We start from the raw sequence: 12,812 nt of genomic DNA on the forward strand, positions 1-12,812 counted from the left end.
ACCAGGTGTATTAGATTGTGCCAGGGGTGGAGGGGACCTGGTCATAGGCCCACCCACTGGGGAGCCAGGCCCAATCAATCAATCAATCAAATGTATTTATAAAGCCCTTCTTACATCAGCTGATGTCACAAAACCCCAAACAGCAAGCAATGCAGGTGTAGAAGCACAGTGGCTAGGAAAAACTCCCTAGAAAGGCCAAAACCTAGGAAGAAACCTAGAGAGGAACCAGGCTATGAGGAGTGGCCAGTCCTCTTCTGGCTGTGCCGGGTGGAGATTATAACAGTACATGGCCAAGATGTTCAAATGTTCATAGATGACCAGCAGGGTCAAATAATAATAATCACAGTGGTTGTAGAGGGTGCAACAGGTCAGCACCTCAGGAGTAAATGTCAGTTGGCTTTTCATAGCCGATCATTAAGAGTATCTCTACCGCTCCTGCTGTCTCTAGAGAGTTGAAAACAGCAGGTCTGGGACAGGTAGCACGTCCGGTGAACAGGTCAGGGTTCCATAGCCACAGGCAGAACAGTTGAAACTGGAGCAGCAGCACGACCAGCTGAACTGGGGACAGGAAGGAGTCATCAGGCCAGGTAGTCCTGAGGCATGGTCCTAGGGCTCAGGTCCTCCGGGAGGGGAGGGAGAGAATCAGAATTAGCCCAGCCAATCAGAATTAGTTTTTCCCCACAAAAGGGTTTTATTACATACAGACCGTAATACTCCTCAGTTTTATCAGCTGTCTGGGTGGCTGGTCTCAGACGATCCCACAGGTGAAGAAGCTGGATGTGGAGGCAGTTTATGGTAGAGAAATGAACATTCAATTCTCTGGCAACAGACCTGGTGGACATTCCTGCAGTCAGCATGCCAATTGCACACTCCCTCAAAACATCTGTGGCATTGTGTTGCGTCACAAAACTGCCCATTTTAGAGTGGCCTTTTATTGTCCCCAGCACAAAGTGCACCTGTGTAATGATCATGCTGTCTAATCAGCTTCTTGATATGACACACCTGTCAGGTGAGGGATTATTTTGGCAAAGGAGAAATGCTCACTAACAGGGATGTAAACAGAGAAATCATCTTTTTGTGTGTATGAAACCTTTCTGGGATCTTTCATACTTCAGCTCATGAGACCAACTCTTTACATGTTGCGTTTATATTTTTGATTGTACCAGATTGTACCAGGGGTGGAGGGGACCTGTACCAGGGGTGGAGGGGACCTGTACCAGGGGTGGAGGGGACCTGTACCAGGGGTGGAGGGGACCTGTACCAGGGGTGGAGGGGACCTGTACCAGGTGTATTAGATTGTAACAGGGGTGGAGGGGACCTGTACCAGGTGTATTAGATTGTACCAGGGGTGGAGGGGACCTGTACCAGGTGTATTAGATTGTACCAGGGGTGGAGGGGACCTGTACCAGGTGTATTAGATTGTACCAGGGGTGGAGGGGACCTGTACCAGTTATATTAGATTGTACCAGGGGTGGAGGGGACCTGTACCAGGTGTATTAGATTGTACCAGGGGTGGAGGGGACCTGTACCAGGTGTATTAGATTGTACCAGGGGTGGAGGGGACCTGTACCAGGGGTGGAGGGGACCTGTACCAGGGGTGGAGGGGACCTGTACCAGGTGTATTAGATTGTACCAGGGGTGGAGGGGACCTGTACCAGGTGTATTAGATTGTAACAGGGGTGGAGGGGACCTGTACCAGGTGTATTCGATTGTACCAGGGGTGGAGGGGACCTGTACCAGGTGTATTAGATTGTACCAGGGGTGGAGGGGACCTGTACCAGGTGTATTAGATTGTAACAGGGGTGGAGGGGACCTGTACCAGGTGTATTAGATTGTACCAGGGGTGGAGGGAACCTGTACCAGGGGTGGAGGGGACCTGTACCAGGTGTATTAGATTGTAACAGGGGTGGAGGGGACCTGTACCAGGTGTATTAGATTGTACCAGGGGTGGAGGGAACCTGTACCAGGGGTGGAGGGGACCTGTACCAGGTGTATTAGATTGTAACAGGGGTGGAGGGGACCTGTACGAGGTGTATTAGATTGTACCAGGGGTGGAGGGAACCTGTACCAGGGGTGGAGGGGACCTGTACCAGGTGTATTAGATTGTACCAGGGGTGGAGGGGACCTGTACCAGGGGTGGAGGGGACCTGTACCAGGGGTGGAGGGGACCTGTACCAGGTGTATTAGATTGTAACAGGGGTGGAGGGGACCTGTACCAGGTGTATTAGATTGTACCAGGGGTGGAGGGAACCTGTACCAGGGGTGGAGGGGACCTGTACCAGGTGTATTAGATTGTACCAGGGGTGGAGGGGACCTGTACCAGGGGTGGAGGGGACCTGTACCAGGGGTGGAGGGGACCTGTACCAGGTGTATTAGATTGTACCAGGGGTGGAGGGGACCTGTACCAGGTGTATTAGATTGTACCAGGGGTGGAGGGGACCTGTACCAGGTGTATTAGATTGTACCAGGGGTGGAGGGGACCTGTACCAGGTGTATTAGATTGTACCAGGGGTGGAGGGGACCTGTACCAGGTGTATTAGATTGTACCAGGGGTGGAGGGGACCTGTACCAGGTGTATTAGATTGTACCAGGGGTGGAGGGGACCTGTACCAGGTGTATTAGATTGTACCAGGGGTGGAGGGGACCTGTACCAGGTGTATTAGATTGTACCAGGGGTGGAGGGGACCTGTACCAGGTGTATTAGATTGTACCAGGGGTGGAGGGGACCTGTACCAGTTATATTAGATTGTACCAGGGGTGGAGGGGACCTGTACCAGGGGTGGAGGGGACCTGTACCAGGTGTATTAGATTGTACCAGGGGTGGAGGGGACCTGTACCAGGTGTATTAGATTGTACCAGGGGTGGAGGGGACCTGTACCAGGTATATTAGATTGTACCAGGGGTGGAGGGGACCTGTACCAGGTGTATTAGATTGTACCAGGGGTGGAGGGGACCTGTACCAGGTGTATTAGATTGTACCAGGGGTGGAGGGGACCTGTACCAGGTGTATTAGATTGTACCAGGGGTGGAGGGGACCTGTACCAGTTATATTAGATTGTACCAGGGGTGGAGGGGACCTGTACCAGGGGTGGAGGGGACCTGTACCAGGTGTATTAGGTTGTACCAGGGGTGGAGGGGACCTGTACCAGGTGTATTAGATTGTACCAGGGGTGGAGGGGACCTGTACCAGGTGTATTAGATTGTACCAGGGGTGGAGGGGACCTGTACCAGTTATATTAGATTGTACCAGGGGTGGAGGGGACCTGTACCAGGTGTATTAGATTGTACCAGGGGTGGAGGGGACCTGTACCAGGTGTATTAGATTGTAACAGCGGTGGAGGGGACCTGTGCCAGGTGTATTAGATTGTACCAGGGGTGGAGGGGACCTGTACCAGGGGTGGAGGGGACCTGTACCAGGTGTATTAGATTGTAACCGCGGTGGAGGGGACCTGTGCCAGGTGTATTAGATTGTACCAGGGGTGGAGGGGACCTGTACCAGGTGTATTAGATTGTACCAGGGGTGGAGGGGACCTGTACCAGGGGTATTAGATTGTACCAGGGGTGGAGGGGACCTGTGCCAGGGGTGGAGGGGACCTGTACCAGGTGTATTAGATTGTACCAGGGGTGGAGGGGACCTGTACCAGGTGTATTAGATTGTACCAGGGGTGGAGGGGACCTGTACCAGGGGTATTAGATTGTACCAGGGGTGGAGGGGACCTGTGCCAGGGGTGGAGGGGACCTGTACCAGGGGTGGAGGGGACCTGTACCAGGTGTATTAGATTGTACCAGGGGTGGAGGGGACCTGTACCAGGTGTATTAGATTGTACCAAGTGTATTAGATTGTACCAGGGGTGGAGGGGACAGCCAGCAGGTGTATTCGATTGTACCAGGGGTGGAGGGGACCTGTACCAGGTGTATTAGATTGTACCAGGGGTGGAGGGGACTTGTACCAGGTGTATTAGATTGTACCAAGTGTATTAGATTGTAACAGGGGTGGAGGGGACCTGTACCAGTTATATTAGATTGTACCAGGGGTGGGGAGGACCTGTACCAGGTGTATTAGATTGTACCAGGGGTGGAGGGGACCTGTACCAGGTGTATTAGATTGTACCAGGGGTGGAGGGGATCTGTACCAGGTGTATTAGATTGTACCAGGGGTGGAGGGGACCTGTACCAGGTGTATTAGATTGTACCAGGGGTGGAGGGGACCTGTGCCAGGTGCATTAGATTGTACCAGGGGTGGAGGGGACCTGTACCAGGTGTATTAGATTGTACCAGGGGTGGAGGGGACCTGTACCAGGTGTATTAGATTGTACCAAGTGTATTAGATTGTAACAGGGGTTGAGGGGACCTGTACCAGTTATATTAGATTGTACCAGGGGTGGGGAGGACCTGTACCAGGTGTATTAGATTGTACCAGGGGTGGAGGGGACCTGTACCAGGTGTATTAGATTGTACCAGGGGTGGAGGGGATCTGTACCAGGTGTATTAGATTGTACCAGGGGTGGAGGGGACCTGTACCAGGTGTATTATATTGTACCAGGTGTGGAGGGGACCTGTACCAGGTGATTTAGATTGTACCAGGGTTGGAGGGAACCCTGGGCTCCCGAGTGGCACAGCTTTCTAAGGCACTGCATCTCAGTGCAAGAGGCATCACTACAGTCCCTGGTTCCAATACTCTGTTACTCTGTCTCTGTTACTGTCTGTGTTACTCTGTTACTGTCTGTGTTACTCTGTCTGTGTTACTCTGTCTGTGTTACGTTATTCAAGATATATGTTAACAACATTCTAAAGATTGATTCAATACATCGTTTGACATGTTTCTACTGACTGTTATGGAACTTTTGGACATTTCGTCAGGTTTTAGTGAACGCACTTTGTGACTTTGGAATTGTTACCAAACGCGCTAACCAAAGTAGCTAATTGTACATAAATAACGGACATTATCGAACAAATCAAGCATTTATTGTGGACCTGGGATTCCTGGGAGTGCATTCTGATGAAGATCATCAAAGGTAAGGGAATATTTATCATGTAATTTCTGGTTTCTGTTGAGTCCAACATGGCGGCTGCATTAAGGAAAGGTATATCTATAATTCCATGTGTATAACTTGTATTATCATCTACATTTATGATGAGTATTTCTGTTGAAACGATGTGGCGATTGCATAAGGCAAATGTTGTGTAAGGCAAATCCATCAATCAGTGTATATTTGTATAGCACTTTCAACTGATCCAGTTGTCACCAAGTGCTTGACGTTGGGGCTTATTAGCCCCTTTGCTTGTAGAAGGTTAAATGGTTTATTAAATCAAGATGTATTCATTTGAGATGTATTGTGTTTTCTATTTATCTTACAGATCAGTCAGATGCTCGGAAATCAGATGAGGTTTGGCGTACGAGAGCCAATAGGCCTCAGGTAAGACCGGAGACTGTATGTATCCTGATCTACTGTAGTCAATTCCTGATCTACTGTAGTCAATAGGCCTCAGGTAAGACCGGAGACTGTATGTATCCTGATCTACTGTAGTCAATAGGCCTCAGGTAAGACCGGAGACTGTATGTATCCTGATCTACTGTAGTCAATAGGCCTCAGGTAAGACCGGAGACTGTATGTATCCTGATCTACTGTAGTCAATAGGCCTCAGGTAAGACCGGACATTGTATGTATCCTGATCTACTGTAGTCAATAGGCCTCAGGTAAGACCGGAGACTGTATGTATCCTGATCTACTGTAGTCAATAGGCCTCAGGTAAGACCGGAGACTGTATGTATCCTGATCTACTGTAGTCAATAGGCCTCAGGTAAGACCGGAGACTGTATGTATCCTGATCTACTGTAGTCAATAGGCCTCAGGTAAGACTGGAGACTGTATGTATCCTGATCTACTGTAGTCAATAGGCCTCAGGTAAGACCGGAGACTGTATGTATCCTGATCTACTGTAGTCAATAGGCCTCAGGTAAGACCGGAGACTGTATGTATCCTGATCTACTGTAGTCAATAGGCCTCAGGTAAGACCGGAGACTGTATGTATCCTGATCTACTGTAGTCAATAGGCCTCAGGTAAGACCGGAGACTGTATGTATCAAACATCTCAGATTAAGAGTCCTGATCTAGTCAATAGGCCTCAGGTAAGACCGGAACCAGTCGGTGTCTTTCAACTCGGAGAAGTCGTCAGCTTCACCAACCGTATCAAGGAACATACTGATCTCTCCCCTCTCAGTTCCCACACGGCTAAATGCTTCCCCCAAGCTTAACCAGAGCACAGTCCAATGGTACAACATGTTTCCCCCAGGCTTAACCAGAGCACAGTCCAATGGTACAACAAGTCCTGGTGCTCTGCCTCCGTGTCATTGAGCAGCTGAATGAACTGACCATGGTTAAGACTCCTTGTCCGTATAAAGTTGAACTGAGATGGTTAAGACTCCTTGTCCGTATAAAGTTGAACTGAGATGGTTAAGACTCCTTGTCCGTATAAAGTTGAACAGAGATGGTTAAGACTCCTTGCCCGTATAAAGTTGAACTGAGATGGTTAAGTCTCCTTGTTGTCCGTATAAAGTTGAACTGAGATGGTTAAGACTCCTTGTCCGTATAAAGTTGAACTGAGATGGTTAAGACTCCGTGTCCGTATAAAGTTGAACTGAGATGGTTAAGACTCCGTGTCCGTATAAAGTTGAACTGAGATGGTTAAGACTCCGTGTCCGTTTAAAGTTGAACTGAGATGGTTAAGTCTCCTTGTCCGTATAAAGTTGAACTGAGATGGTTAAGTCTCCTTGTCCGTATAAAGTTGAACTGAGATGGTTAAGTCTCCTTGTTGTCCGTATAAAGTTGAACTGAGATGGTTAAGTGTTGAACTGACGATGGTTAAGACTCCTTGTCCGTATAAAGTTGAACTGAGATGGTTAAGTCTCCTTGTCTGTATAAAGTTGAACTGAGATGGTTAAGTGTTGAACTGAGATGGTTAAGTCTCCTTGTCCGTATAAAGTTGAACTGAGATGGTTAAGTCTCCTTGTCCGTATAAAGTTGAACTGAGATTGTTAAGTCTCCTCATCCGTATAAAGTTGAACTGAGATGGTTAAGTCTCCTTGTCTGTATAAAGTTGAACTGAGATGGTTAAGGCTCCTTGTCCGTATAAAGTTGAACTGAGATGGTTAAGGCTCCTTGTCCGTATAAAGTTGAACTGAGATGGTTAAGACTCCTTGTCCGTATAAAGTTGAACTGAGATGGTTAAGTCTCCTTGTTGTCCGTATAAAGTTGAACAGAGATGGTTAAGACTCCTTGTCCGTATAAAGTTGAACTGAGATGGTTAAGGCTCCTTGTCCGTATAAAGTTGAACAGAGATGGTTAAGACTCCTTGCCCGTATAAAGTTGAACTGAGATGGTTAAGTCTCCTTGTTGTCCGTATAAAGTTGAACTGAGATGGTTAAGACTCCTTGTCCGTATAAAGTTGAACTGAGATGGTTAAGACTCCGTGTCCGTATAAAGTTGAACTGAGATGGTTAAGACTCCGTGTCCGTATAAAGTTGAACTGAGATGGTTAAGACTCCGTGTCCGTATAAAGTTGAACTGAGATGGTTAAGTCTCCTTGTCCGTATAAAGTTGAACTGAGATGGTTAAGTCTCCTTGTCCGTATAAAGTTGAACTGAGATGGTTAAGTCTCCTTGTTGTCCGTATAAAGTTGAACTGAGATGGTTAAGTGTTGAACTGAGATGGTTAAGTCTCCTTGTCCGTATAAAGTTGAACTGAGATGGTTAAGTCTCCTTGTCTGTATAAAGTTGAACTGAGATGGTTAAGTGTTGAACTGAGATGGTTAAGTCTCCTTGTCCGTATAAAGTTGAACTGAGATGGTTAAGTCTCCTTGTCCGTATAAAGTTGAACTGAGATTGTTAAGTCTCCTCATCCGTATAAAGTTGAACTGAGATGGTTAAGTCTCCTTGTCTGTATAAAGTTGAACTGACGATGGTTAAGACTCCTTGCCCGTATAAAGTTGAACTGAGATGGTTAAGTCTCCTTGTTGTCCGTATAAAGTTGAACAGAGATGGTTAAGACTCCTTGTCCGTATAAAGTTGAACTGAGATGGTTAAGTCTCCTTGTTGTCCGTATAAAGTTGAACAGAGATGGTTAAGACTCCTTGTCCGTATAAAGTTGAACTGAGATGGTTAAGGCTCCTTGTCCGTATAAAGTTGAACTGAGATGGTTAAGGCTCCTTGTCCGTATAAAGTTGAACTGAGATGGTTAAGACTCCTTGTCCGTATAAAGTTGAACTGAGATGGTTAAGTCTCCTTGTTGTCCGTATAAAGTTGAACAGAGATGGTTAAGACTCCTTGTCCGTATAAAGTTGAACTGACGATGGTTAAGACTCCTTGTCCCTATAAAGTTGAACTGACGATGGTTAAGACTCCTTGTCCGTATAAAGTTGAACTGACGATGGTTAAGACTCCTTGTCCGTATAAAGTTGACCTGAGATGGTTAAGACTCCTTCTCCATATAAAGTTGAACTGACGATGGTTAAGACTCCTTGTTCGTATAAAGTTGAACTGAGATGGTTAAGTCTCCTTGTCCCTATAAAGTTGAACTGACGATGGTTAAGACTCCTTGTCCGTATAAAGTTGAACTGAGATGGTTAAGTCTCCTCGTCCGTATAAAGTTGAACTGACGATGGTTAAGACTCCTTCTCCGTATAAAGTTGAACTGACGATGGTTAAGACTCCTTGTCCGTATAAAGTTGAACTGAGATGGTTAAGTCTCCTTGTCCCTATAAAGTTGAACTGACGATGGTTAAGACTCCTTGCCCGTATAAAGTTGAACTGACGATGGTTAAGACTCCTTGTCCGTATGAAGTTGAACTGAGATGGTTAAGACTCCTTGCCCGTATAAAGTTGAACTGATATGGTTAAGACTCCTTGTCCCTATAAAGTTGAACTGAGATGGTTAAGACTCCTTGCCCGTATAAAGTTGAACTGACGATGGTTAAGACTCCTTGTCCGTATAAAGTTGAACTGAGATGGTTAAGACTCCTTGCCCGTATAAAGTTGAACTGAGATGGTTAAGACTCCTTGCCCGTATAAAGTTGAACTGAGATGGTTAAGACTCCTTGCCCGTATAAAGTTGAACTGGCGATGGTTAAGACTCCTTGCCCGTATAAAGTTGAACTGACGATGGTTAAGACTCCTTGCCCGTATAAAGTTGAACTGAGATGGTTAAGTCTCCTTGCCCGTATAAGGTTTTACAACCACTTTGACAACATTTTCCAGCTTTAACAGACTTTTACACAGGGCTTCCTGACGAATAATACAGTGAAGAAATATCACTATTTCTTCTTTTACTTTGATCTTTAGCCCAATGTTTTTACCGGTTAGATTTGGTGATCCATCTGTTGTGACGTTTGTCACTTTGTTCCATGGTAGATTCATTGTTTCCCATGCAGGCAGACACCCTGTCGTATAAGTCAGAGGCCCTGGTTGTTCCACGGTAGATTCATTGTTTTCCAGGCAGACACCCTGTCGTATAAGTCAGAGGCCCTGGTTGTTCCATGGTAGATTCATTGTTTTCCAGGCAGACACCCTGTCGTATAAGTCAGAGAGGCCCTGGTTGTTCCATGGTAGATTCATTGTTTTCCAGGCAGACACCCTGTCGTATAAGTCAGAGGCCCTGGTTGTTCCACGGTAGATTCATTGTTTTCCATGCAGGCAGACACCCTGTCGTATAAGTCAGAGGCCCTGGTTGTTCCCATCGTTGATTCCATCACAAGAAGTTCCTCTGTTATCTCAAAGTTCTCGTTTATTCCTCTGACAAACATGTTAAGTGGAGCGGTGTCTCTGATGTCACTCCTCTCATCCAGTGCTATAGAAAAACAGATCAAAGCCATCTGCTTTTTTTTCTTCAACTCTGAGATGAGCTCCTCACCTATCACTTCCACGCGCCTGGTGATGGTTCTGCGTGATAAGCTAATTTTCTCAAATTGTCTTTTTCTCTCAGGACAAAATATACCAGCAGTCTCCACCACAAACTCCCCTTCAGTAAAAGGTTTATACTTAGATTTTTATGTGCCGCTACGTAGCTTGCCTTAGTTACGGAGGTTGGAGTAGAGCACCGTTTAGTAAACCAATTTTGTTGGGCTTTTAAGTTTGTGGCAAGTTTTCAAGTCTTCCTTGCCTTTTCCTGAGAGGACAGAGAGCTAGCGTAGTTAGCATGCTTGCTTGAAAAATGACGTTTTGAGATTATATTCCTTAAAAACGGCAACACTTTCTTGGCATATCAAACATACCGCCTTATGTCCAACATTAGTAAAAAAAAATATATATATATATTTTGCTGTCCATTCTTCTTTAAACGCACAACATTCAGAGTCCACTTTTCTAATTTTTGCAGCACTTATTTTTTTTACATCAAAAGTTGTCAAGCAATGAAGTGGCCATGATGACTGAGCGCATTCTGAATCTGACTGTAGGCCATAATACAGTGCTGCCAGGCTACATCGCCATCTATTGGAGGTTGTTTGTGTATCATGGAATGAGTCATTTTAGGCCCAAAATATTAAATCAAATATAATAATATTTAATACATTTAAAAAATGTCTCGCGGGCTGTACTTTGCCCCCCGGTCTAAGGTAATGGAAAGTGTACACATCAAAGCGTGAGTGATGGAGAAGCAGGACATGAAAAGAAAATTAATGTCCACTGACTCCAGGCCAAATGCCACCCTATTCAATATTATAGTGCACTGCTTTAGACCAGGACCCAAAGGGACTATGTAGGGTATAGTATTCTATTTGGGATGCAACCCAGTGTTTACTGCTCCCAGCAGCCAGACATAAAAGGTGTCGTGATCTTTACAGAAGCTTCATTATACAGACAGGTAGCAGACATTAGATTTACTCTCTCATTTAGTTCCTTCTCACTATATGTGTCCCAAATGGCACCCTATTCCCTATATAGTGCACTACTTTTGACAAGAACCCTGTTCAAAAGTAGTGTACTTGATAAGGGAATCGGAGTGCCATTTGGTTCGCTTACATTCTCCACTACTATGGTTGTTGTAGTGTGAAGAGAATCAGCAGAATATAGGATCCTTATAGAACCATCAACAGAATATAGGATCCTTATAGAACCATCAACAGAATATAGGATCCTTATAGAACCATCAACAGAATATAGGATCCTTATAGAACCATCAACAGAATATAGGATCCTTATAGAACCATCAACAGAATATAGGATCCTTACACAACCATCAACAGAATATAGGATCCTTACACAACCATCAACAGAATATAGGATCCTTACACAACCATCAACAGAATATAGGATCCTTATAGAACCATCAACAGAATATAGGATCCTTATAGAACCATCAACAGAATATAGGATCCTTATAGAACCATCAACAGAATATAGGATCCTTATAGAACCATCAACAGAATATAGGATCCTTATAGAACCATCAACAGAATATAGGATCCTTATACAACCATCAACAGAATATAGGATCCTTATAGAACCATCAACAGAATATAGGATCCTTATAGAACCATCAACAGAATATAGGATCCTTATAGAACCATCAGCAGACAGAATATAGGACCCTTATAGAACCATCAACAGAATATAGGATCCTTATAGAACCATCAACAGAATATAGGATCCTTACAGAACCATCAACAGAATATAGGATCCTTATAGAACCATCAACAGAATATAGGATCCTTATAGAGCCATCAGCAGAATATAGGATCCTTACAGAACCATCAGCAGACAGAATCTACAGTAGTTCTTCCTGTAGCCTATTTGATATGATCGTTGTAGTGTGAGAGAATACAGGGGAAGTACAGGACTCATATTGACGGCTGGTTCAGTCACTCTGTTTGCGTCCTGAATGGCCCATCGGATCCCATTGTTCTCTGAGCTCTGTCTCGGCTGTTTCTGATGATCAATATCCGTGTTTATTCCTCTCCTGTGTTTCTTTGATCAATACATGTATTTATGTCTCTCTTCTGTGTTTTCTTTCTAGGATATGGATTCTCATGTCTGCTGTTCTGTTCACAACCATAGCCTTAATAGTAAGTACTGTACATTAGTCAACTGGACTATAACCATAGCCTTAATAGTAAGTACTGTACATTAGTCAACTGGACTATAACCATAGCCTTAATAGTAAGTACTGTACATTAGTCAACTGGACTATAACCATAGCCTTATTAGTAAGTACTGTACATTAGTCAACTACACTATAACCATAGCCTTAATAGTAAGTACTGTACATTAGTCAACTGGACTATAACCATAGCCTTAATAGTAAGTACTGTACATTAGTCAACTGGACTATAACCATAGCCTTAATAGTAAGTACTGTACATTAGTCAACTGGACTATAACCATAGCCTTATTAGTAAGTACTGTACATTAGTCACATGGACTATAACCATAGCCTTAATAGTAAGTACTGTACATTAGTCAACTGGACTATAACCATAGCCTTAATAGTAAGTACTGTACATTAGTCAACTACACTATAACCATAGCCTTAATAGTAAGTACTGTACATTAGTCAACTACACTATAACCATAGCCTTAATAGTAAGTACTTTACATTAGTCAACTACACTATAACCATAGCCTTAATAGTAAGTACTGTACATTAGTCACATGGACTCAGCTTCACCTCCTGGTCTGAATAGATATCTCCCAGTCCAACTCCTTTGACAGCATGGTTCCACCTTGGTCCTGGGGGATGGACAGGATGTGCAGGCTTGTTCTCCAGCCCCACACTAACATCAACACATCTGATTTGACTCATCAAGGGCTTGTTGAGTCA

General features: G+C 44.8%; 1 protein-coding gene across 1 annotated transcript in view; it reads left to right on the forward strand.

The window, feature by feature from the left end:
* The window catches only part of LOC129845336 (tumor protein p53-inducible protein 11-like), a gene marked incomplete at its 3' end in the record, with an annotated part of 51,032 nt that overhangs the window by 15,360 nt on the left and 22,860 nt on the right, over positions 1–12,812 (forward strand). The window contains 2 exon segments of the mRNA XM_055913226.1: positions 5,359–5,417; positions 12,009–12,057. Coding sequence (XP_055769201.1) covers positions 5,359–5,417; positions 12,009–12,057 — 108 coding nt within the window.

The sequence above is a fragment of the Salvelinus fontinalis genome, unplaced genomic scaffold (genome assembly GCF_029448725.1).
Source record: "Salvelinus fontinalis isolate EN_2023a unplaced genomic scaffold, ASM2944872v1 scaffold_0281, whole genome shotgun sequence".
Lineage (NCBI taxonomy): Eukaryota > Metazoa > Chordata > Actinopteri > Salmoniformes > Salmonidae > Salvelinus > Salvelinus fontinalis.